Source organism: Plecotus auritus, assembly GCF_963455305.1.
Source record: "Plecotus auritus genome assembly, chromosome: 8".
In the NCBI taxonomy this organism is placed as follows: Eukaryota; Metazoa; Chordata; class Mammalia; order Chiroptera; family Vespertilionidae; genus Plecotus; species Plecotus auritus.
In genome coordinates this window covers 164,887,932-164,913,055 of record NC_137782.1, presented here as the reverse complement: position 1 = coordinate 164,913,055, position 25,124 = coordinate 164,887,932, and the positions used below count along the sequence as shown (strand labels likewise).

At 47.1% G+C, this 25,124-nt stretch overlaps 1 protein-coding gene across 4 annotated transcripts in view; it reads right to left on the bottom strand.

Moving 5' to 3' along the window:
- Positions 1-6,442: 6,442 nt before the first annotated feature.
- Positions 6,443-25,124, bottom strand: part of DNAJC27 (DnaJ heat shock protein family (Hsp40) member C27) — a 30,385-nt gene continuing 11,703 nt past the window's right edge. Inside the window, exons 3-7 of one of the 4 annotated variants that reach the window (XM_080683636.1) lie at positions 22,159-22,228; positions 19,866-20,030; positions 19,171-19,293; positions 16,420-16,580; positions 6,916-10,581 (exon numbers count right to left, since the gene is read on the bottom strand). In XM_080683636.1, the coding sequence (XP_080539762.1) occupies positions 10,449-10,581; positions 16,420-16,580; positions 19,171-19,293; positions 19,866-20,030; positions 22,159-22,228 (652 nt within the window). In that variant the 3' untranslated portion in view covers positions 6,916-10,448. Of the gene's footprint in view, positions 6,678-6,915; positions 10,582-16,419; positions 16,581-16,639; positions 16,900-19,170; positions 19,294-19,865; positions 20,031-22,158; positions 22,229-25,124 lie in introns of those variants that run through there. The other 3 variants (XM_080683637.1, XM_080683638.1, XM_080683639.1) reach the window with 3 other exon arrangements.

The following is a 25,124-nucleotide window of genomic DNA, read 5'->3' as shown; positions in this document are numbered from 1 at the left end:
AAACAAAAACACCAAACCTGTTGGACCCTCTTCTCCAACCACGGGGCTTCTTCCATTAGGATCACATGCCCCAGGCTCCCTGCGAGGTGCCAGCAGGTGGCAAGACCACACAGCTGTTCCTGGACTCTGATTTCACTTGAAGTGATGTTTTTCTCCTCGGAGGGAAGTTGAGTGATTTAACTGGTAAGTAATTTTAATTGCTATTTTTATTGCGAAACCGTGGGGGATTGATTGTGGAGTGGAATGCAGAAACTTCTACCTGTTTTGAGACACAGGACAAGGCTGCAGGAAAGGGAGGCGTGGCAGTGTCTGTGGGTCACACCCCGGTCTCCTGCAGGGCTCTTCTCGTCTGCAGGAAGGCTGGAGATGCCAGGGTCCACGCCAACACTCAGACCTGCCCTGCGGCTCCCCCTGCTGCCTGGGCCCCGCCAGGAACTCCTGTTCTGAGCATGCTCCATATGCCCTTGTCACTTTGAATATGCTATTCTCTCTGCCAGATGCCCGTCCCCTCTTCGTCCACCTGACAAACTTCCCAGGATGCCAGGCAGGGGCGTCCCCTGCAGCTGCTGTGAGGACAGCCTGCGGGTTTCTCCCTCTGGATGACCCCTCCAAGGTGGCCAGTTATTCCAGCCCGACCTCTCACCCCACTGTGTATTTCTCCATCGCGCGTTCTGCCTCCAATGATAGTGTACAATTGCTTATACATCTTGTTTCTCCCCCTGAAATGCGAGTTCACATGGAGAAGGACCCAGACTTGGTTTTTAACTGTGGATTCCCCTGTGCTTAGCCCATGCTGGTCCACAGGAAGTGTATGCCTTTCTATGGCTGCCGTAACAGGTTCCCACCAACAGTGTCTGAACAGTACAAATGATCTCAGTTCTGGAAACCCAGCATCCTACCTGGGCCTCGCTGGGCTAAATGCGAAGCATCGGCAGGGCTTTGTTCTCTCCTGCAGATTCTTGGGGAGATCCCACTCCCTTACCTTCTCCTGCTTCCAAAGGCCGCCCACAGCCCTTGGCTTGTGGCCCCTTCTCCGTCTTCAGAACCAGCACGGTCACATCTCTCTGACTCTGCGGTAGCCATGGCTCCCTCTGACCACAGCTGGGAGCTTTCTAATGTTAATGACCCACGCGATTAGATTGGACCCACATGGGTAATCTCCCCATCTCAAGGTCCGTAATCACATTTGCAAAATCCCTTTGCCATGTGAGGCAACATAATCACCGCTTCGGGAGACCCGGATGCTGCTGCGGGGGAGGGGGAAGCGTGCTCCTCGGCCTATCACACGGTGGGCTCCTGACATGGGATCCAGGCAGAGCTGAGAAGAGCAAGCACCCAGGTTAGCTCATTTCTCCCATGCAAATCTCCCCAGATGTTTCTAATCGTAAAACGGCACTAATGGCACCAGCAAGTTAAACCTAGAGATTGCAAAGCATCTTAAAAGTCTGGGACAAGGTGGTTGTTTTTGTTTGTTTGTTTGTTGAGAAAGAGGCCTTTGAAATCTTCTCATGGAAGAGAAAGCTATAGAAGGAACATCCTCCTGTGGTTCCCCAGCCCCCTGAGCCTCATGAACAAGACAGCTCCGTTGTTCCAGCAAGGCAGCACAGGAACGAGACACGGAGCGGCACGAGAACGTCTGCCTGCGGCTCACAGGATTCATCCCAAGACTCTTCTCCAACCCCCGCCCTTGGCTGCCACGGGAATTCTCTCCCAGAAGCGAGTGCACGGTTTCACTTCCTGAGAGATGCCTGTGGTCCTCCTTCTTCCTTCAGACCCAACTCTAAAATCCCCAGCACCCAGGACACTCATCTCCTGTGATCTGCACAAAGTCCCACAGTGTAAACAGAGCTGTTATGTCTATTTTACAGATGAGAAAACCAAGTCTAGGTTCATAACTTGCCCAAGGGTCCCTAGCCCAAGTCTGGGTTCCACAGGCACTGCCCGGTGTACCCCCACACGCCTGGCCCCCGGGCCTGAGGCCTAGCTTTGGGTAATCAGACCCACCCAGCCGCATCGCAGCAGGCGTGGCGGACCCCGGGGCTGGCCCCTGTTGGCATAGGGGTCACGTTAGCACTGCTCACCCCTGCTCACCGCTCAAGTGGTGGCGGGAATAAATGAGCTACCCACTCTGCCATCCCTTTCCCAATCTTGCTGTGCCACATGGGGGACGCCAGGCACAGCCGGCTCCTTTCTGAAAGCGTTCTCTTCGGTAGAACATGTCAAGCTTTTTCAAAACCAGACGAGAACTTGGTCCTTTAAAAAAACATCCGCTTTCATTTTAACATTGTTTCCCCACTCTACTGACGATCGTGGGTTGGGGTGGGTTTTAGCACTTCGGTCTCTCACCCTCCTCCCTTCTCGGATGTCTCTGGCTTTACATGCACCAGCCCTGCCCAATGGGAAGCAAGGGACGGCTTTACTCACAGCTGAGGACCCAGACCCCAGCATGAGGCTCTCTGGTCCCGGCGCACTAACCCCTCCCGTGACAGCCGTGACAGCCGCAGAGCCCACACTACCTGCCAGCTTCAGATCTGTGTGGACAGGAAGGCAGGCCTCCTCTGCTATTTTTAGCCGTGGCCTGGTTGAGTCAGTCTTTCTGCTGGCCGGGAGCCCTCTGCTCTTCTTTCTCGCGCTGTCGGAGCGGTGAGCAGGTCTGTTTCCCTCGCCAGCTCCGCTTTCCCCTGCCCCCCTCTTTCTCCCTTTCATCAGGCGGGGGCAGATTAAGGGTCCATATTTCTTTGCTTCTCTTGATAAAAGCCTCCCAGAAGTCATGTGACCTGGAGAGAGCCGGAGACTTTTCATCTGGGCTCACAATTTTGCATTAATGTAGCTGTAAGTGGGAATTGTTATTTCTAAAAATCAAGTCTAAGTTCAAATATGCCTTTAAATAAAAATAATTACATTAAAATCACTTGAGAGGAGGACTGACATGTTAGCTATAAATTGAGGCTCATTGTTCCTCCTTTGTGATCCCAGCACACAGCAGAATGACTGGCAGGAAAGGCACTTACATGCTTAATGGAGGAAGGGATGCTTAGGAATAAATGAATAAATTCTAAGGTGCTAAAAGCTCAGTGACTTATCCCTCTTGGGGAACGTGTCTAACTTAACACACAGAACTTTTCTTTAATAAACTGCAAATGGATTTCTCAGGCATCTCGCAGGGGAGGGGCTGGAGATGATTTTGCCAGCTGGGCTGACTTCTGTCTCCAGTAACCCCGAACTCCACTCCAATGCTTTAAGCAGTAGAGAGAAGGTGCTACCTCTACAGCCCGTCTTTGGCTAGACCAGGTCGAAGGTTAGTTATTCAGCGGCTCAAGACCACCTTTCAGGACCATGTTACTTCCCATTTCTGCCCATCCCGTCTTCGGTGGGGCCGTGTCCTGCCTGCAACTGTAAGATGGGCCACAGCCCAGCGTCACGCACAGATGACACTGCCCCACGGAAGAAGGGAGCAGCTTCCTCCACGCCGCGCTTCTCGGGGGTACCCAGTCCTCCCCCAGAGCTCCCTAGAGGAATGCTCACTGTGCATTTTTGGCTAGAAGGGAGTCACATGCCCACTTCCCAACCAATCACTGGCAATAGGACTGGTCCCCCTGTGAACGGCTTCAATCACTCACGACTGACCACTGAGCCCCACAGCGGAGGGATGGACACCTGGGCCACATCAGGGCTCGGCCAGCAAGGAAGAAGGGAGCCATGGCTACTGGACAGGCCATCAACGGTGTTGGCTCTGATGCCCGTCACACGCCAGGCCTGATTCTCATTTCTTGTCCTTTTTCTGAGGAACTTCTATAAACCAGGAAAATACACAAATTTCATCAAGAAAATTACCCCAAGACTTGATTGGTATTGAGCAACATATTTGGATGCTGAGGGCACCCACACTTTTCTTATTTTCTTACTCTCCGGCTCTTTTTTTAAAATCAACATTCAGTTGTTCTGTGATATTTTCATAACCTATTAGGAATTATGTGGTTAAAGGAGCTACAGTCTATTTCACAGTTCAGCAAAGAGGTCATTCATTCTTTCATTTGTCAAATACTTACTATGCTTTTACTCAGCACTGAAGACACAAAAATTGGAAAGATAGGTCTTTGTCTGCCAAGGAGGAGACACTGCGAGGTCCCTACCCTGCTGAATAGAAAATCGACTAAATGCACCTGGGTCTAGACAAATTCAGAGGAGAAGGCATTTTGAGCTGGATACAGAAGTTCAGTAAGAGCTTATTAAATACATGCAAATGTCTTATATTCCATATTTTAACACTGTTAACTTTAGTTGTCATATTCAGTCCCTCTTGGCTTGGGCACATTCTAGAAAGAGCTTTTTTTTGGGGGTGCATGTAGGATTTGAACTTGTGTCACTGACGAGGAAGATTGTACCTCTGTGGTCTTAAAAAAAATACACGCCTAAATATGTCCATGTGAGTAACATGGTACAAGCAGGTACAACATTACTTATGAGTGTGAAGCAGAATATTTTAAAATGTGGATCCTGAGGCTGATAGTGTAGGCTGGGAGCCTGGGTTCTGAAGCTGGGCAAGTTTGGGTTTGAATAGCTTCCTGTGTGGCCTTCAGCAAACCACTTACCCTCTCTGAGCCTCAGTTTTCTCATCTGTAAAATGGTAACATCAAAAACATCCATGTGCTGAAACCAGTTTGGCTCAGTGGATAAGAGCGTCGGCCTGCGGACTGAAGGGTCCTGGTTTCGAATCCAGTCAAGGGCATGTACCTTGGTTGCGGGCACATCCCCAGTAGGAGGTGTGCAGGAGGCAGCTGATCGATGTTTCTCTCTCATCGATGTTTCTAACTCTCTATCCCTCTCCCTTCCTCTCTGTAAAAAATCAATAAAATATATTAAAAACAAAAACAAAAACAAAACATCCATGTTCATAAAAGTCCTTTGGTTCTGTCACTGGGAGCTTCTCTTTGGCTTTCTTTCTAATACTGTGTAATATCCAGTGATTTATGGTATCTAATATCTTTCCAATTATCCTTCTCAGTACCCCAGCTCTCTGCCCGTCTTATTCTTCTTGTAGGCAGCTCCTACCCCTGGAAGTCTTGTTCGTTTCTCACGACGAGAAGCTCAGCTCTTTGCCTCACCACACAAAACCTCAATACTTGCCCCTACAGCTAACATTACATGAGGACCCTTCATGAAACCGAGTCCCTGCCGAGCAGGGCCAACGGGACCCAGTGCCTGGCGGAGCCTGACCTGTCCTTGAACCTGATCCCTTTCCCGGCCGAGGTGCTTTCCTCACCAGCATCTGCGTGAACGAGGCGTCCCGTGGGAATTCACCCTGTTCTGACAGAAATGTCTGAAGTTTAGAACTATACCCTCCAGGCCAACATGAAAAACAGCTTTCTATAATGAAAACGGTTAAGTTCTCAAAAAATGTAATACAGCATTTTGATAACCTACATGATCTGTATGTAGCAGCAACCAGTATTAATTATAAAATTGCATATTTTGGACAGTAAAAAATGCAAACTGTGCCTCTTCAGAAAGAAACCTATAGGGAAAAAAGAACATTTGTTCAAAACTCCACAAATAAATTATTAATGGAATATAATATAAGCTCCACAGGGCAGGGATTTTGTTTGGTCTGTGCTCTGCTACCGCCCACGTGCCTAGAACAGGGTGGACACATAGAAGGTGCTCAATGAATACATGGCGAGTGACTGTTTTGACAATGCAATTTGATTAGAAATTGAAGAAATTAGAAGTGCCCCAACAGGCAATGGGTCACACAGAAACTAAAAAGCTAGATAAAATGTGGCATTTTGAAATGACCCTGAAGCAAAATGAATTAAACTAATAGTTCTTTTCAGTTTACAGCTGGTTATTGGTTTAAAAACTAGCCAAAGACCAGTCAAGAAGCAACGAGTATTTGGATATATTTAGTGTATAAAGTTTTATAATATACCTGTCAAATATCCTGTCAGTCCACAGCCCACAGCCTTCTCGTCCCTGCTTGCAGTCCTGGATGCCTTTTATTTTCTAATATTCTTTTAGTTACAAGTACCTGACAGCAAACGCCAACGAGCCAAAGCAGAAAATGGGAGGGGTGGACTTCATTGGAAGGACTCTGGGGTGGCTGATGGGCTGGAAGAATCACCAGCTCAGAAGGCCTCGTGGGCTGGAAGGAAAGTCTTAGCCGTCAGGACGGTCTCTTCCTGAATGTCTGCTACATTCTCTCAAGTTTTTTCCATGAGCTTATAATCAAGGTGCCAACATCAGCAGACTCTTTCTGTCTTCCTCTTCTGAGAGGAAGTGTGTTTTCATAGATCCAATTAGAAGGATCCAGGGAGGGATGCCAATTGGTTGAGCTTGGGTGACATTTCCCGTCTCCTGGACCGATGTCTGTGGGCAGGGGGAGGGTGGGGCATAGGAGGGCCTGGCAGCTCCCCTTTAGGACGCGCTAGCCATGAAGGTGGAGCAGTTCCCTAAGGAGTGACGGACAGCCCAGACGAGAGCACATGTCCTTCCTAACGACAACGAAAGCCCCTGCCGGGGGCCCCCCAGACAGACGCCTTCTGCGGGTCGGCCTGCGAGGCTTCCCACTTTCAGCGTCTGGGTTCGCAACAGGCTGTTACTTCAGGGTTCTTGTTGTCCAGAGGGTACTTAACTGAGTTATTAAGATCTTCATTATTAAAGTGAGATAACAGTTTTATCTGAATTAAAAAGGCAAACATAACATTAGTATCTTTCTCTGAGAGATCAAACCTCCTCATCACGACTTAATAAGGTTAGACAAGCCTCATGCGCTGATGAATAAAAAGTTCTTCCATTTTACCAACTGGAAACTGAAGCCAGATGCCTCATCTAAGGCCTCAGCGCGTGAGGAAGCAGACTGGACTCACGTGTTTAATGTTAAAGACCCATGTTCCCACAAATCAGTGCAGCCCCAGAGCAGTGTGTGATATTTGGCTTTACTTTATAAAAATACACAACTTAGACACATATGACACTCTCTGTACAAGACATCAACAACTGCTGGATTTAACACTTTCAGTTATTTCAACAGAAAGCAAATATGTGAATTACCTCGTAAGAGCAAAAGGTTTGTTTGGAGACTCTGCATTCACAGTCGAAGGGCAACCGATGCAGGAAGCCAACCCACACTGTCCAGTTTCCACCAGGTCATTCCCCCCCCACCCGAGGCCTTCGCTGCACAGAGATCCGGCCCTGCTTGTTCCACGCAAGCTGATGCACCCACATCACAGTTTAAACGGCTGTCTTCTCCAGAGATGTTTCATGGGGAAACCAATGTACAAATAGTATCCAGTGTATCTGACAATTGTGCTCAATCCCAACCCCAAGTCTGAACCTCTTTCCACTTTGCAAAATTTGCAATGGAAGATGGTTAGCTATATTTTGCAGCTAAATTCGTTTTCAAAAGTTTCGCCAAATCATAGGCAGACTCAGCGAGCTGGACTGTGAGCAGTGAAGGGAGGGACATCCCGGCCGACCGAAGTTCCCGGGAGAAGGGCGCTGTCACTGTCACACACAGTGTGCAACAGCTCCACCCCTTCCAACCGGAAATGGAAACCCCTCGCCCCTCTACACTGTCCCTTTCTGCGAGAGGCGGCGACCTCATTCCGTGCTGCACTCACGGGGCTTTCTTTCAGAAACTCAGCTGCCTTGTCTATGGCTCATGGGACTAACAGTGAAGTAGGTACTCGTTTATGGGTATAAAAAATATTGACCAGTTGAGAATTCAATGCTGAGAACATACTAAGTTTCCTGAGGTAAACGTGAGCCTTAAAGAACAGTGTGCAAGCTACAGCATCCGAGCAGTTAGGTGGGGCAGCAGCACAACACCCCGCATCTACAGTCCGTTAAGACTGACAACGCCCAGGACACACTCATGTGAAGAAGCAAATGCCCGTGGGGATAACAGAAATGCTGACAGTCCAGAACATCAACTCAAATGGCGCAGGAGAGGGCAGCGGGACAGAAGGCGGGTGATGCTAAAGTGCGCGGGTGGGTTGGACGATGAGTCTGAAATGCCTCCAGGGATTTCTAACAAGTTTTAAAAGTTAATCCTTGGTGACTCAGATGTGGAAGGAACGGCTTTTCTTTAATAATAGCTGTTCAAACTTTTTATTCCTTTTTGAAAAACAAGATTCTCTCTAGAAATTTTTTTTTTTTTAGCCATTGCAATTATTCTGCTAGTTGTTACTCTCACTGATGTGTTCTGGCTGAATAATTTTAAGATTGAATTATAAAGGGCATATTTGCACCAAGAAGTTAAGTTATGGCACAGAGGTCTGTAAGTTTGTAGGAAATTAGTACTAAAAACACTCCTCATTGCTGTTCATGCTTCATTATCTTTTAATATTCTACTCAAGAATTAGGGAAGTCAGAAAATCCCGGCTTCCTCTCTTTTCCATAAGTGAAGCAGTTCATGGCCTTGTACACTGACCCACAATGAAGGTGCTGGGAACTGAGTCCCAGGACCTGAGAACAGGATCAGGCTAAATTTCAACAAGTCGGTCGCTACATAGGATACGAATGGAAGCCTAAAGAACTCCCCAGCCGCACGCGCTCACTGTAGGTGAATGAGGTGACCCACCCAGGGTTTAAGGGCAGTAATGAAAACTGGCCCCAACTATTTATACAGGGCCACACACTCAGCAAGCTGTCAGGGCAACTTGGGCTGACACGGCCATGCGTGATCCCTCATTCACACAACTCCTCAATTCTGTAGCCAGAACAGAGCGATATTCATTACTGTAGGCGTGATGAAGGCCTTAAGCAACATCGGGTCCAGAGACCGTGCGTTGGAGTTCCGCAGGCCCGGAGCTAGTTAACATCCAATGGCCAGAGGAAAACCCCACCAGAAAGAAATCGTATCTCAGATCTCAATTCGTAAAAAAGAACATTTTGGTTTCACCGAGATGAGAACCTACTAGGAAACAATGCTCTGGTTTCCTGACAAGCTCGGAATGCAGCTGCTTTGGGAGGGCAAGATCCCAGACGCAGTGGGCGTGAAAGAATGGAAGTGCCTTTCTCCTGAGGTGTAGGTATGCTACCCGGCGATCTATATGGGATAGCTGGTAAAGTTCACAGGAAGCAGTGTCCTATGTACCTTAAAGCCCCAGTCAGGGCAGCGTGGTCACAGCTTAAAACATGAGCATCGTCATGAGAGTGACAGGCGATTGGGCCACACCTGAGAAGGGCTGTAGACGCCTGAGAGAAAGGCCAGGCCTGATCCTCACCCATCCCTGGGAGACTGAGCGGAGACTATGGGGAAACGGATTTCTCTATGTGACGTTAATTTTTATAATCTGTTGTTTAAAATGTCACTATTCAGAAGTTTGGGACCCAAGCAAAATGATGGCGATTCCTCCCACACAGGCTTTAAGATCTCTTCCTCCACATGCTCCCCACCCCCCAAAGGACCCACACTTGCCTCTGGTCATCCAGACCCAGGCCAGGCCTGTAAGGGAGGCAGTGGGTGGAGGCCAGGGACTGAGGGAGAGGAATGGTGGCGGACGTAGCACATAGAACAAGGAGGCTAGAGGAGAGGAGCTAACACTGAGGGGGAGCCCTGGCTTGCTGAGCAGCACCCCTGACTTTCCCACCATTATTTGTCTGCAGCAGAGAAAGCAGAAACAAAAAAGGCATAAACCTCATATGGGGGCTCCGCTAAGGCATCAAATGTGCCTGAGCCAGGCTGCCGGGCCCCTGGCGATGTGTGCAAAACCCAGTGTGCCCTGCAAGCCCTTGTCTTGGGTCCGATTCCTCATTCCTAGGTGATGATGCTCCCCACAGCAACCAGCACCCATTTCCACAGCCAGGGAGAGACCTCAGATCCAGGGGCCCGACTAGCAGCAGCCAGTTTACCCCGAAGTATGGCTGCCATCGCTTTTACCCTGAGGACTGGCTCGTCTCTCCCCCTGGTGGTCAGAGAAGGGAACAGACTAAACGTCAAAAAAGGGCTGCTTACTTCAGAATCGCATTGCTCTGTTTCACAAACTTCCCAAGGGCTCTAGGAGTTCGTTAATTTTAGATTGATGGTTACGAGGCCACCTAAGAACTCATCCTAAAAGGAGCAACTTGCTTGTGAGGTCACACCAGCTTCCAGGGGTTTCAATACTGTCTGCTTGTTTTTCTTCTGATGGTGAATTAATAAAAAAGAAAGACAAGGTGAAAGGGTCTTCCTGTCCTCCCCTCCAGAAACCTCTGGACTTTCCTGAGCAAGGGCCTGAGGGAGGACCTGCTTTCAACTTGGAAATAGGCGATGAGCGACGCGCAGGCGGTGGTTCCTTCGCTCCCTCTCTGTGAGATGGTAGCAGGCGCCTGGATGACTGATTTGGGGCTGACAACACACGGGAAAGGAGCAGGTGGATTCTGCAGAGGGAAACCCACGTCGGCTGTCTCACCTCCAGGGAAAGCCTGTTTGGACCGAGCCCCACACGCGTCCTCTCCTCTACCTCCTACTTGATGTTTTTCAGGACGGCTGTCCGGGCATTCACCACCGCCTTGAAGGCATCTTCACTCCCAGGCGCTACACACTTGTCAGGGTGGAGCAGCACAGCGAGTCTCCGATACGCTTTGTTGACTTCGTCCCTACGAAAAGGAGCAAAGCTCCGTGTTAGTGACGGGCCCGCCCTGAGCTGCATTCAGCTGTTTGAGTAATGTAACAACTCTTGCAGTAAGCATATCCCAAGTAACTACTACCCCTTTTAAAGGTGGGACTAGGAAACAACAAACAAATAATACATAACATACAAGTAGAAAAAATGCAGTGGAAACTGAGTACATAAACGATGAGAAAACGTTTGGTAAAGGAATGATCAGATGACAACAGACAGCACTTGGCAGCTGGCGGCACTGAGTGAGTCTCTGCTGGGGCAGTCAGGGCAGGCGCCTGGGCGAGCTCTGAACGTGGGGCTTGGGGACTAGCACAGGGGAGGGGAAATACCGGGCAGCTGGCAAAGAACCGGCGAGGCTGGGCACAGGCTGTGGGCCCGGCGTGTAGCTCCCTGAGGAAACTGCTGGGAAGGACAAGGAACCACGTAGGCCAGGGAGAGGGTCAGGAAGTGAAAGGCCACGGAGGCAAAACAACAGGCAACGGGACCTGATCGACAGCAGCACAGGGAGGCCTCCATGACACATGGAGCCGGAGTGCCGCTTCTCAAGGTGAGGGGTCAGGTGGGGGGTGCTACCATAACCCTAGGGAGAGCATAACGCAGCCACGGTGTCTGTGCAGGAAGAGAGAGGGCTAATGTAGAGCAAGAGGGGGCAGAGCAGATGAGGAGCCGGATACACAGGTGGGTAAGCTACAAGAAAAAGGGCTGAAATGAGTCGTTTCCTGGGGAATCTGGGGCCCAGGGTAGGTGGGGATACCAATGCCCAGGACAGGGGCGTGGGAAGGGGTACCTGAGAGGTACTGTGAGCTCCCGGAGACAAAGAAGAAACGAGAGAGATCAACATCCCCAGAGAGGAGAGGAGCGGTAAGACCCGCAGAGCCCTGGGGAGATCTTAGGCTTCCAAGCTCCCCAATGAGCAGGAACTGGTCAGGGAGGGGCCTGGAGACCATCTGGTCCTGTAACCTTCCCTGCTCTTTTTTTTTAAAAAATATACTTTTTATTGATTTCAGAGAGGAAGGGAGAGGGAGAGAGAGAAACATCAATGATGAGAGAGAATCATTGATCGGCTGCCTCCTGCACGCCCCACACTGGGGATCGAGCCCACAACTGGGCATGTGCCCTGACTGGGAATTGAACCGTGACCTCCTGGTTCATACGTCGGTGCTCCACCACTGAGCCACACTGGCCGGGCTGGGCTCCCTGCTCTTCACTATGCTCAGGTGTCAGGCCTCTGAGAGGCTTCTAGTTCCCAGTCGCTGCCTGGAAGGGGTCTGCTCTGTGTCTCACCGGATGGCTTTATTTCCCACCTTTTGTAATCCAGGTTCCCGCTGTCTCCTGAGGAGGCTGGGTATCGGGCTTTCTGAATGCCCTAGCTTTCCCCCTTTATTTTTTTTTAATTTAATAAATCTTTATTGTTCAGATTATTACAATTGTTCCTTTTCCCCCACAGCTCCCCTCCACTTGGTTCCCACCCCACCCTCTGCCCTTATCCCCTGTCCTCATCCATAGGTTGTACGATTTTTGTCCAGTCTCTTCCCGCACCCTCCACACCCCTTTCCCCCCAAGAATTGTCAGTCCACTCCCTTTCTATGCCCCTGATTCTATTATATTCACCAGTTTATTCTGTTCAGATTTTTTATTCACTTGATTTTTAGATTCACTTGTTGATAGATATGTATTTGTTGTTCATAATTTTTATCTTTACCTTTTTCTTCTTTTTCCTCTTCTTAAAGAATACCTTTCAGCATTTCATACAATACTGGTTTGGCGGTGATGAACTCCTTTAGCTTTTTCTTATCTGTGAAGCTCTTTATCTGTTCTTCAATTCTGAATGATAGCTTTGCTGGGTAGAGTAATCTTGGTTATAGGTTCTTGCTATTCATCACTTTGAATATTTCTTGCCACTCCCATCTGGCCTGCATAGTTTCTGTTGAGAAATCAGCTGATAGTTGTATGGGTGCTCCCTTGTAGGTAACTGTTTTTCTCTTGCTGCTTTTAATATTCTCTCTTTGTCTTTTGCTCTTGGCATTTTAATTATGATGTGTCTTGGTGTGGTCCTCTTTGGATTCCTTTTGTTTGGGGTTCTCTGCACTTCCTGGACTTGTAAGTCTATTTCTTTCACCAGGTGGGGGAAGTTTTCTGTCATTATTTCTTCAAATAGGTTTTCAGTATCTTGCTCTCTCTCTTCTTCTGGCACCCCCATAATTCGGATGTTGGTATGCTTGAAGTTGTCCCAGAGGCTCCTTACACTATCTTCCTATTTTTGGATTCTTTTTTTTTTTTTTTTTTTTTCTTTTCCAGTTTTTTTTTTGCTTCTTTGTATTTCAAATCTTTGACTTGATTCTTGTGATCCTCTAGTCTGCTGTTGGATCTCTGTATAATATTTCTTATTTCAGTCAGTGTATGCTTAATTTCTAGTTGGTCCTTTTTCATATCCTCGAGGGTCTCGCTAAATTTATCAGCCTTTTCTAGAAAATTCTTGAAAAACCTTATAACCGTGGTTTTGAATTCTATATCCAGTTGTTTGCTTTCCTCCATTTCTTTCATTTGTGATCTGTTTCTTTGAGTCTGCATTTTGGCTGCTTCCCTGAGTTGATAGAGTGGCTTTGTGTGCTAGGTGTCCTATAGGGCCCAGTGGCTCAGCCTCCCCAGTTACCTGAGGTGGACACTCTTGGTGCACCCCTTTGTGGGCTGTGTACACAGTCTTGTTGTAGTTAAGCCTTGATTGTTGTTGGTATCACTGGGAGGAATTGACCTCCAGGCCAATTGGCTGTGAGGATCAGCTGTGTCAGTGCTGGGAGAACTTCTGTGCTGGAGACACCCTTATGAGACAGGACTTGCAAAAGCCTTTGTGCTCAGCTTGAATGGGGCGGAGTCTCAGGGCGGAGCAGACAGCCTTGGCTTCCCATTAGCCCTTCCCTAATAAGCCCCTGTGTCTCAGTGTCCTGTGGTAATCGCTGCAAGCACCTCTGAGAGAAAACCGCCCTCGAGTTCCACCCGCTGCCAGACAGTCCAGTTTCTCCCCGAATGAGTCTGGGTCCCCAGAGTCTCACCCAGAACTGGAGTTCAGTGCAGTTGGGAACTTTTGTCCTCCTCCCAGCCGCGCACTCAGTTGCCAGTCCTCTCCGCGCGCACATCTCAGTACCTTTGCCTCCTGCAGCTCCTCTGAGCCTCAGTGTGCTTTTCTCTTTCCTTCTAGTTGTAGAATTTCCACTCAGCCAGCCTTCCTGTGGTTCTGGATGATGTCCGTTTTGTCTTTTAGTTGTAGTTTTGAAATTGTTGTGTGAGGCAGCAGTTTAGGTGTTTACCTATGCCGCCATCTTGGTTTCTCCTCCTCCTTTACTTTTTATCGAAGGATTTCTCGTTTGGCTCTGCAAATTAAGGAGATGGCCTTTGACTTCTTGATGTGATGGGAAGTCTTGTGTCCGCTTGGAGAGACAGGTCTCAGGGCCATGTTAAGTTCTCCGTGTCCTGAGCATACGTTCCACGGCTTTTTCTATTTTCTGCTCGTAGGGGAGTCCTGCATTCTCTTGTTTTAATCTTTCATGTAGCTCTTCTACAGAATTTTAATACCAGCTACCAAGAATCACATTTTTCCCGAAGGACACGCTGTCTCTGAACAGGTCCCGCATCCTCTCTCTTACCCGTGAGCGAGTCCTGGGTAGCCCCCTCTCTGCTCTGCTTCCTGAAGAAACACGTCCACTAGGGATTGGTATGAGGCCTGGCCCCCTGCGCTAAGAGGGCCTTTGAAGAATTCTGGACACAGACAGTAGGGGGGTGAGGGCCTGTGCTGGGGTGCGGGAGTGGGCTTGGAGAGGTCAATGGGGGAAAAAGGAAACATAAGTAATTTTCAACAATAAAGAATTTTAAAAAAGAAAAGAAGAATTCTGGGTAGCAGGGGAGGATTTCAAGGAAAATTCTGGAGAAACAGGACTGAATCAAGTGTGTAAGAAATATATTAATTCTACTGAAGATTAAGATTTTCTCCAAGTTCAAGAATAGTAAACAATTAGCACTGAACAAATATTAAAACTGTCTATAACTTAAAAAAATGTTTGTAGGTTTTGTCTCAATGTGATCAATACCATACAAAATTAGTTTGCTATCTCCAGAGAAGCAAAGGTAAGAACAGGACATGTTTCTACTGGCTAAGGCAGGGGTGGGCAAACTTTTTGACTCGAGGGCCACAATGGGTTCTTAAACTGGACCGGAGGGCTGGAACAAAAGCATGGATGGAGTGTTTGTGTGAACTAATATAAATTCAAAGTAAAGGAGCAGAGGGGAGAGCAAGAGAACCGGATAGAACAGCTGGATCCGGCCCGCAGGCCGTAGTTTGCCCACAGCTGGGCTAAGGGCATGGAACTTATGGAGATCCTGTAAATTTTAGTAGATTCCAATTAACCAGAGTGAATAAATAAGAAACCAAAGCTTACTTTTCCGTAATAAATATTGCTCTAAGTTAATAAGTAATCGTTTCTTAGTTTTAGAGCCAATATCCCTTGAGGATGAAGTGGAAGAATTTAGAATGAGACATGGAAACCTAAAAGTACATTTAAAAGATGCCAATGAACTCTGTGCTCTGTACATGAGGTCATCTGTGTTTAAAGTATCCTCAGGGAAGCCTGGCGAGTCGAGGTGACCAATAACTGCCTTCCTCTTCCCTCCCCTCTTTGCTTCTGGACTAAAGATACGCTCTGAGACCAGAATGGAGAAGAGATGCTAACACGATTGATGCTGACAAGGCAATTTCAAGGTGTGCTTGTGTGTGTGGGTGGGTGGGGTGGGGTCAAGGTGAATAAGTAGAAAGGGAGAACCATGGAGAGAAAAGCGATGGTACAAAATCAAAAGATCTGAGGACTCTTATATTTATGATATGCACAGTAACAGTATTCTATAGTAAAAAGTTATGCAAACTTTGAAAGTTCTTAAGAGAGTAGATCCCAAAAGTTCTCATTACAATGAAAAGCCTTTTTTTTTTTTCTGTGTGCGATGATGGATAGTAACTAAACTTGTGGTCACTGTTCCACAGTATCTGTAAGTTGAATCATTGGGCTGTACACCTTAAACTATACAATCCTGCATGTGAATTATATTTCATTAAAACTGGAAAAAAAAGTTCTATGACCAAACTGAACAATGGAAAAAAAATGAAAAGTTATATGGCTATACTTAACGATTTATTCTTGCATAGCAACAAAGAGTAGTGATTATATTTCTTTTTCTCCCAAATAATTCTTTTGGCTAAAATAAAGTAACATATATCCACACAGATGAGAAGAAAGAAACACACACACACACACACACACACACACACACACACAGAGACTAATACACACATGGTGTGTTCAGGGTCAAGAACCAATTCTACCACTAACTCCTGAGGTCACTGAATGTATTTAGTCTCACTAAGTCCCAGTTTTCCCAGCTATACAATGAAATGTTTGGACAAGTTGATTGCTAACATTTTTCCTCTTCTAAAATTCTATAATTTAAGAATTCTCTTTTGTAAGGTATTTTTTTTAAGGGTCATTAGCTTCAAGGCTCTTAATTCCACAAGAGCAGAGCATACCATTTCGAAAAGCATTTCTGCATACACACTACATCGTTTCCACATCAGGCAACGGCTATCGCCCGAATACCAAGGAAACAAAGCTGTTTCTGATTCAGTGAAAGAGTGTTATCGAGTCATCGAATGTATTCCCACACACCCCTGTATTTCTCGACAACGGTGAGAAGGTGTTTCGGGCCTGTGAAGTGACAATGGAGCCGTCCTCTATGACAGAGCTCAGCACTAACATCACAGAGCACTGCTTACCTCGAGGCTCCAGGTCTGACGCCCAGCATGTCCCAACTATCTTTACTATTCCGGATTCTGCGAATGGTGTCTGCTTGCTCTTTGGTGAAACTAGCACTGCTATTTGGGATAGGACGTTTCCCGCCATTTTCACATAAGTCAACTATGGATGCATAAAAGGTCTGCAAAAAGAAACACATCCCACAGCAGAAATGATTTTGCGAAAATAGGAATTCCTTTTAAGCATCAACTAAAGGGTTTTAATATATTTCAGCAAGTCTTAAAATTCCTAATAAAGCAAATATTTCAGAGGGAAATACAATCAAAGAAGTAAAGGAAAATATACTGTCGGTGAGTGAAGAGACAGAGAATCTCAGCAGACAATTGGGAACCACCCAAAAGAATCAAATGCAAATTCCAGAACTGAAGAGTGTTGAATTGAAAAATTCCCTCAGTGGATTCAACAGCAGATTGAAGTCAGAGCAATAGAGACTATGCAATCTAAAAAAAAATAGAGAAAAAAATGGAATAAAAATAAACATAGCCTCAAGAATTGTGGGATAAAAATCAAATGATCTACTATGTAGCTGGAGTCCCAGTGGGGGGGGGGGGGGGGGGAAGAGGGAGAATAGGGCATAATATAAAGGTTTAAAAAAATCTCCCTAGCCGAAACCGGTTTGGCTCAGTGGATAGAGCGTCAGCCTGCGGACTGAAGGGTCCCGGGTTCGATTCCGGTCAAGGGCATGTACCTTGGTTGCGGGCACATCCCCAGTGGGGGGTGTGCAGGAGGCAGCTGATCGATGTTTCTCTCTCATCGATGTTTCTAGCTCTCTATCCCTCTCCCTTCCTCTCTGTAAAAAATCAATAAAATATATTTAAAAAAAAAAAAATCTCCCCAGCCCTAGCCAGTTTGGCTCAGTGGATAGAGCGTCGGCCTGCGGACAGAAGGATCCCAGGTTCAATTCCGGTCAAGGGCACATGCCTGGGTTGCAGGCTTGATCCCCAGTGGGGGGCGTGAGGGAGGCAGCCGATCAATGATTCTCATCATCATTGATGTTTCTACCTCTCTCTCCCTCTCCCTTACTCTCTGAAATCAATAAAAATATATTTTTTAAAAATCTCCCCAAATTTCATGAAAAACACCTGCACATCAATCCAAGAAACTCAACAAGCCCTGCGTAGGATAAATTTAAAGAGAACCACACCTAGGCACATAGCACAACTTCTGAAAATCAATGAGAAAGAGAAACTCTTGAAAGTAACTGGAGGGGAGCCTGACCAGCGTGGCTCAGTGGTAGAGTGTTGACCTATGAACCAGGAGGTCACGGTTCAATTCCCGGTCGGGGCACATGCCTGGGTTGTGGGCTCTATTCCCAGTGTGGGATGTGCAGGAGGCAGCCGATCAGTGATTCTCTCCCATCACTGATGTTTCTATCTCTCTTTCTCCCTTTCTCTTCCTCTCTGAAATCAACTTAAAAAAAATTTTTTTAAAGAAAGTAACTGGAGGGGAAAAAAAGACATTACACACAATGGAGTAAGAACGGGTGCTAACGTCTCAGGAGACACACTGGAGACCAAAAGAGAACGAACGAACAAATGCAAAGTGCTGATTTAACCCCACAGTTATCATCTATGACTCCCCACCAAGTCACTCCTCCTCTCGGTGCTCTCCTGTCTGAAAGGAGAGTGGTAACTGCCGCGCATTGTTGTGTCTTAAAAGTGATGAAATATGCAAACCCCCCAGAACTGTAAACACTATTCCAATGGCTAAGTATTATTACTGCACACACTCTGTATAGGTACAAACCCACATAGGGCTGTTTCACAGGAAGAGAATCGTGGCAAGCTAACACCAGCCTTATTTGGTCTTGAAATGGAAGCTACCGATGCCCAATTTAGCCTGACAGTGAGGATGGAACCTGTCTTCCAAGAGGAGGGGTGACAGCTTGTGAGAAGAAAATTCCGCATAAAAGATTAAGTAAGATCCCACTCAATAATTAAGAACAACTCTTTATAGTATAGCTACATTATTTAAAATGCTAAAAATGCCCCAAATATCAGATGTAGTCATAAGAAAAAAATGCATTATTCATGCCACCACTTACTTCCAAATGGATCTGTCATTAAGAGTTGACTTGACTTTATCACTTAGTGTTTAAACAGCCTCCTCCCCTTAAAATTATTCAAGATTAGTAAATTTTTAAAAAGTGGCCGTCTACTCAGCTTACACTGTGACTACATCCTTCTATGGCCTACGGGACTGGCGAGACCTGTTTTTATGTGGGACTGGCTGGATCTGTAACTGCTGCACGTGGCCATGACATAGGATGATCTTAGCTACGGCAAGCCAATTCTGCATACAAATGTAACCAAAGGTAGTTTGGAAGACATTCTCTGCCCCACTGAGGTAAGTGTAAAATAGCTGCTGTTAAACTCGATAATCATCAGAATCACCTAGAAAGCTTTTTCAAAATATAGATTCCTGCCTCTATCACAACATTAAGCTTCCAATAGGCCTGGAACTCAGCAATCTGTATTTTGAAGAATTTCCTCAAGTAACTCTGGTGATCAGCCAGGTCTGGTCTAAAATAGACAGCAGACAGATATCACACACACATATCATATTCATATTCTTTCTCTTTTTCTTGCCAGCTTCTAAAAAGAAAGAGCTTATTCAAATGAGAAATTGCCTTTTTGCTTCCCATAATTTAAACTAAAATTTGGCATGGGCAGAATCGACACAAATTTTAAAACAACACAATGCTGGGTTACCTGGAACATCTCATTAATTCCTTCTCCGGTTTGTGCTGAAGTTTCAAAGTACAGGAACCCTTTGCTTTCCGCCCAAAGCCGCCCTTCACTTTCATCCACACAGCGGTGCTTGGTGCAGTCAATCTGAAACGGAAGTGAGGGCCAGAGACGGCCCAGTGAGGTCTGTCAGTCCTTCACTAAGCAAATACTCTTCTTAAATGAGCCCCAGCATTCGCACATCAATGACCGGGACCCAAAGGGACAAAATGACTGATGTTGCTGGGGGCCTGTTAGCACACTTCCCACGCATCCCTGGAGGGCACTGCGGCTGCCGGCTCCCCAGCCTGCCACACCCACACCCGAGGGAGGGGCCAGGCCGAGGGGGGCCGGGTCTGCTTTTCACACCTTTCCATAGACACTCTTCACCTAGTCACTGCCCTCCTCCAATCAGATCGGAGTGTGACCATTAGCCTCCCCTCTCCTGCTGTCACCAGCATCATTCCCCAAGGACTCACCAGACACAAAAATGGGTGAAACCCTGACACCCAGCTGTTGTTTTGTTGTTCTTGTGTTAGGGACCTATGTTTTGAAAAGTTGTTGAGTCCTGTGTCACCGGAAAAGGAATTTTTCTTTCCTTTTTATGTCCCCCAAACTCAGAGCCGCACTCCTCCCATAATAAACCTAGGAAGTTGAGCGTGCCATTTCAAAGCAGTTACCTTGTTGGCACACACTACGAAGACAACGTTTTCCATGTTCCCGTGAGGTCCAAGGTCTTGCTTCATTTCTGCCAGCCACGTGTCGAGGGCCTCAAAGGAGTCTTTCTGCCCGACATCGTAGACCAGCAGCACACCCTGCGTGTCCTTGTAGAACTCGTTCCGCACCTGCGCAGAAAAGAGGAGATGCACACAATCGGAACAGCAAGTGGAGGGCTTTGTGGTTTTATAAGAAAAGGCACAAATGCACGCAGGTTTGTTTCAAAGGAAGAGAATCGTTAACTTTGCAAAGTACGCTCTTCTGTGTGTTCGTAGTATTTGCTGTTGTATCTCACTATCTGCTGGCCTTCACCTCGGGACGTTTTCCAAAATCCAAGTAACATGGTGAAAACAATCCGTTAGCACAGACGGACTTGGGATGGAAACAGCAGCTCTGCCCTACCCTCCTCACCTCCAGTTCCACTCCCCAGAGGCGATCAATCATTACGTGTTGTTAGCAGACCTTAAAATAACACCATTACGTCAAGTTCTTCTCAGGAAGAACATGGAAGCTGAGGGAACAATTAAAAAGAACTTAAGGCAAAAATGACACAGATATTAGCAACAGGTACAGCCATTAGCCATCCCATTCTGCAGTCGGCTTTCCCGGGCGGCAGGCAGGTCTCTCTGAGACCTGGAGCTGAGCAGCAACCGCAGAGCCACACTCAGAGCCACAGTGGACAGGAACACGGCTCTGGAGCCAGGCCCGCCTGGCTCACACTTACTTACTATGGTGTGACCAGGGGCAGGCCTTAACCTCTCGCGTCTCAGTTTCCTCATCTGCAAAATGGGGACACTCCTCCTCACTCCCCAGGGCTTATGAAGAGTAAACAAGGTGATGAAGGCAAAGCACCACCATGTGCATTAGTCTCCCTTCCTCCCTCCAGGAAGACGGAGAGATGTGCTTTTCCCTATTCTTCCTGTAAGTACAAGGAGAACGCCTGGGCAACACATATAAAACAGACATAAGAAGTCTCGGGAAGGTGGAGAGAAGAAGGCAGACAAGCTAGGAACCTCGGGAGCTGGGGGACGGACAATGGTGAGTTTCCTGGGCTTCCTTTGCCTCATACATGCAAGACAGGGAGCTGAGGGAGTCCACTTGGAAATGCCACAGGTGCAGACAGACAAAAGCCCAACAGAGCCTGCTCTCCCAGGGGTCCTCAAACTGCGGCCCGCGGGCCACATGTGGGCCGCCGAGGACATTTATCCGGCCCGCCGGGTGCCGCTGCCTGTCCTGCTTAGCAGCCGACTCGTCCCGGGCCCGCAGTGCGCATAGGAATTTGTTCATAGTTTTTTTTTTAAACTATAGTCCGGCCCTCCAACCGTCTGAGGGACAGTGAACTGGCCCCCTGTTTAAGAAGTTTGAGGACCCCTGCAAAGACCAGGCAAGGGGAAGCCTCACAAGACAAAGAAACTTTAGACAATAACCACTCACTTCCGCTAGCACCTCAAAAGATTCTGCCTCTCCACCCCATCCTCAGGCAAAGGCTGAGTAGAGACTTCAGACACATAAATTCCTGAGAAACACAATAACCAAAATGAAAAAGCTTAGAAATTGAGCTCAACAACAAATGGAGGGGACAGGGGAAAGAATCAGAGAACTAGACGGCAGGCAATAAAATTAGGCAACCTAAACAATAGAGACAAACACACAAACAAATAGAACAGGGCCTCAGGGACCCGTGGGACCACAAGAAGAGAGTCCCCGGAGAGGAGAAATAGGGTGGGACTGAAAAAGTGCTCAAAGAAATAATGGCTAAAAACTCCTCAACTGTGGCAAGAGACATAAACCTACAGATTCAAGAAGCTGAGAAAACCCCAAACAGAAAGAGCAAAGACATCCATGCCAACTCATCACAATTCAACCTCTAAAACGAAAGACAAAGGGGAAATCATGAAAGCAGCCAGAGAAAAGTGATACCTCTCCTCTGGGGAAAAACATTTCAAATGACAGAAGATTTCTCATCAGAAATCGAGACCAGGGGGTTTTCAAGTGCTGAAAGGACACCAACCCAGGCCTGGCCGGTGTGGCTGGGATGGCCCCTGACCACTCGTACCCTGCCCCCAAAGAACTCATGCTCTGGGCTCAGGTATAGAGTGGAAAGCAGCAGTCCTTTAACAGTGAAAGTGTCGTACACCAGCTAAACTCACTTATTTTTACACGTGATTTGAATATGGGTTGTTTCCGGTAATGCAGGATCTTTGGCTAAACCACTGACAATACTGGGTATAGGTTTTCTCAAAAAGGCGTTCTTACCTCATAGAAGAAAGGGTGTCCGGCCATATCAAAGATGTTCACTTTGATCTCTCTGTCTCTGACTTGTACCCTGAAATGTTCACATGAAAACAAAACAAAACAAAAACCAAAGAAGGTCATGGTTTCTGCATTCACATTAATATTATTTGTCACTTGTAAGTTTTAAAGGTGTATGTGTATGAACTTTCAAAGAGCTTCTCGGTGCTGCCTCTTCCCAACCCCAGATCATCTCTGCAACAGGAGCCAGCAGCCTGGCTGGCAATCCTGCCTCCTTATTTTAACAACACCGAGCCCGCTGGCATAGGCACTCACTTACCTCCAACTTCCCTCAAGACCCGCCATCCATCCCCTTCACTAACAAAGGGTGGCTCTTACTGTGGGACTAAGAAAAATTGATTTGAGACAAGTAGGAGCGAGATGAAGGAAAACAAAATATTTTGTTTCCCTTAGTAAGACATCTTAATTACTACTGGTTATACTTGGTCACCATGCAGAACAGTAACAATGATTATATTATTAACAATATCTGTTTAATTTTCTTGTTATTTTCATTTGAGCAATAGCAATAGTCAATTTTTTTTTCAAGAAATTTGGAAATAGAGAACAGAACAAAAAGGGAAATAATAACCATTTACATTAGAATTAACTACTGTTAACATTATAGCATTTTTGCTTCTAGTCTTTTTTAAAAAAAGAAAAATCACTACTGGAAAATGAATGAATAAAACATTACAAATAATTTGCACTAAGGTTAAAGAATAGAGATTATAACACTAAATTAACCAACGGGCGTCTTTTTTAAGTAAATATTTCAGTCTTAGCATTGGTACGACAACCTCCTGGGGGCGAGGGGTGGGGGGAACCAGGACATCGGCACCTGCTCCCTACTTCCTACAGTTGTTTTCTAGTATTTGTATATTTAAGTCAAACTAACCACCACTCATCTTATCTTGATTCCCTCATTGCTGAGTTTCTACCATATCTCATCACAAGAAGCACATTTGTGAAATCAGAATCCTATCTAATAAAAGAGTAATATGCAAATTGACCATCAATCCAACACACAAGGTGGCTGCCCCCATGTGGTCAAAGATGGTTGCCCCCATGTGGACACAAGATGGCCACCACAAGATGGCCAGCAGGGGAGGGCAGTTGGGAGGGACCAGGCCTGCAAGGGAGGGCAGTTGGGGGCAATCCAGCCTGCAGAAGAGGGCAGTTGCAGGGGACCAGGCCGGCAGAGGAGGAAGTTGGGGCGACCGGGCCTGCAGGGAAGGGCAGATCCAGGCCTGCAGGGGAGGGCAGTTAGGGGTGACCAGGCTGGCAGGGGAGTGGTTAGGGGGTGATCAGGCTGGCAGGCAGAAGCAGTTAGGGGCAATCAGGAAGGCAGGCAGGCGAACAGTTGGGAGCCAGCAGCCCTGGATTGTGAGAGGGCTGTCCGACAGCCTGTCAGACATCCCTCGAAGGGTCCCAGATTGGAGAGGGTGCAGGCTGGGCTGAGGGACACTCCCCCCCATGCACAAATTTCGTGCACCAGGCCTCTAGTCCATCTAATGAAAGAGAACGTGAGAACAGCAAGACAAAACAAAATAAGAGTTTGAGAGCATCTACAAAAGATCTGGCATAATAATTTATACTAGAAAATTTTACCTTAAAGAGAGAGCATTTGAGAAGGTGTGGAACTGAAGTATATAAAGCCAGAAAGTAACACAAGTGTGCTCACACACTGAAACTCGAAGAGGTCAATTTAATTTCGAAGCAAGAGAGAAGTGCCTTAAGAAAAATGGCAGTTCACTGCCTCAGGGCAGCGCTCCCGTAGCTGCCCCTGAACACCGCTGCACCCTGACTGTGGGGAGGGCTGTGAGAACGCAGACCCCGGAATCAGAATCTCAGTGTAGGAACCTGCACACTGACAAGCTCTATAGGAACCTGCACACTGACAAGCTCTATAGGAACCTGCACACTGACAAACTCTATAGGAACCTGCACACTGACAAACTCTATAGGAACCTGCACACTGACAGACAAACTCTATAGGAACCTGCACACTGACAGACAAACTCTATAGGAACCTGCACACTGACAAGCTCTATAGGAACCTGCACACTGACAGACAAACTCTATAGGAACCTGCACACTGACAGACAAACTCTATAGGAACCTGCACACTGACAGACAAACTCTATAGGAACCTGCACACTGACAAGCTCTATAGGAACCTGCACACTGACAGACAAACTCTATAGGAACCTGCACACTGACAGACAAGCTCTATAGGAACCTGCACACTGACAGACAAGCTCTATAGGAACCTGCACATTGACAGACAAGCTCTATAGGAACCTGCACACTGACAGACAAACTCTATAGGAACCCGCACACTGACAAGCTCTTTAGGAACCCGCACACTGACAAGCTCTATAGGAACCTGCACACTGACAAGCTCTATAGGAACCTGCACACTGACAGACAAACTCTATAGGAACCTGCACACTGACAGACAAGCTCTATAGGAACCCGCACACTGACAGACAAACTCTATAGGAACCTGCACACTGACAGACAAACTCTATAGGAACCTGCACACTGACAAGCTCTTTAGGAACCTGCACACTGACAAGCTCTATAGGAACCCGCACACTGACAAGCTCTATAGGAACCTGCACACTGACAGACAAGCTTTATAGGAACCTGCACACTGACAGACAAACTCTATAGGAACCCGCACACTGACAGACAAGCTCTATAGGAACCCGCACACTGACAGACAAACTCTATAGGAACCTGCACACTGACAGACAAACTCTATAGGAACCCGCACACTGACAAGCTCTATAGGAACCCGCACACTGACAAGCTCTATAGGAACCTGCACACTGACAAACTCTATAGGAACCTGCACACTGACAGACAAACTCTATAGGAACCTGCACACTGACAAGCTCTATAGGAACCTGCACACTGACAAG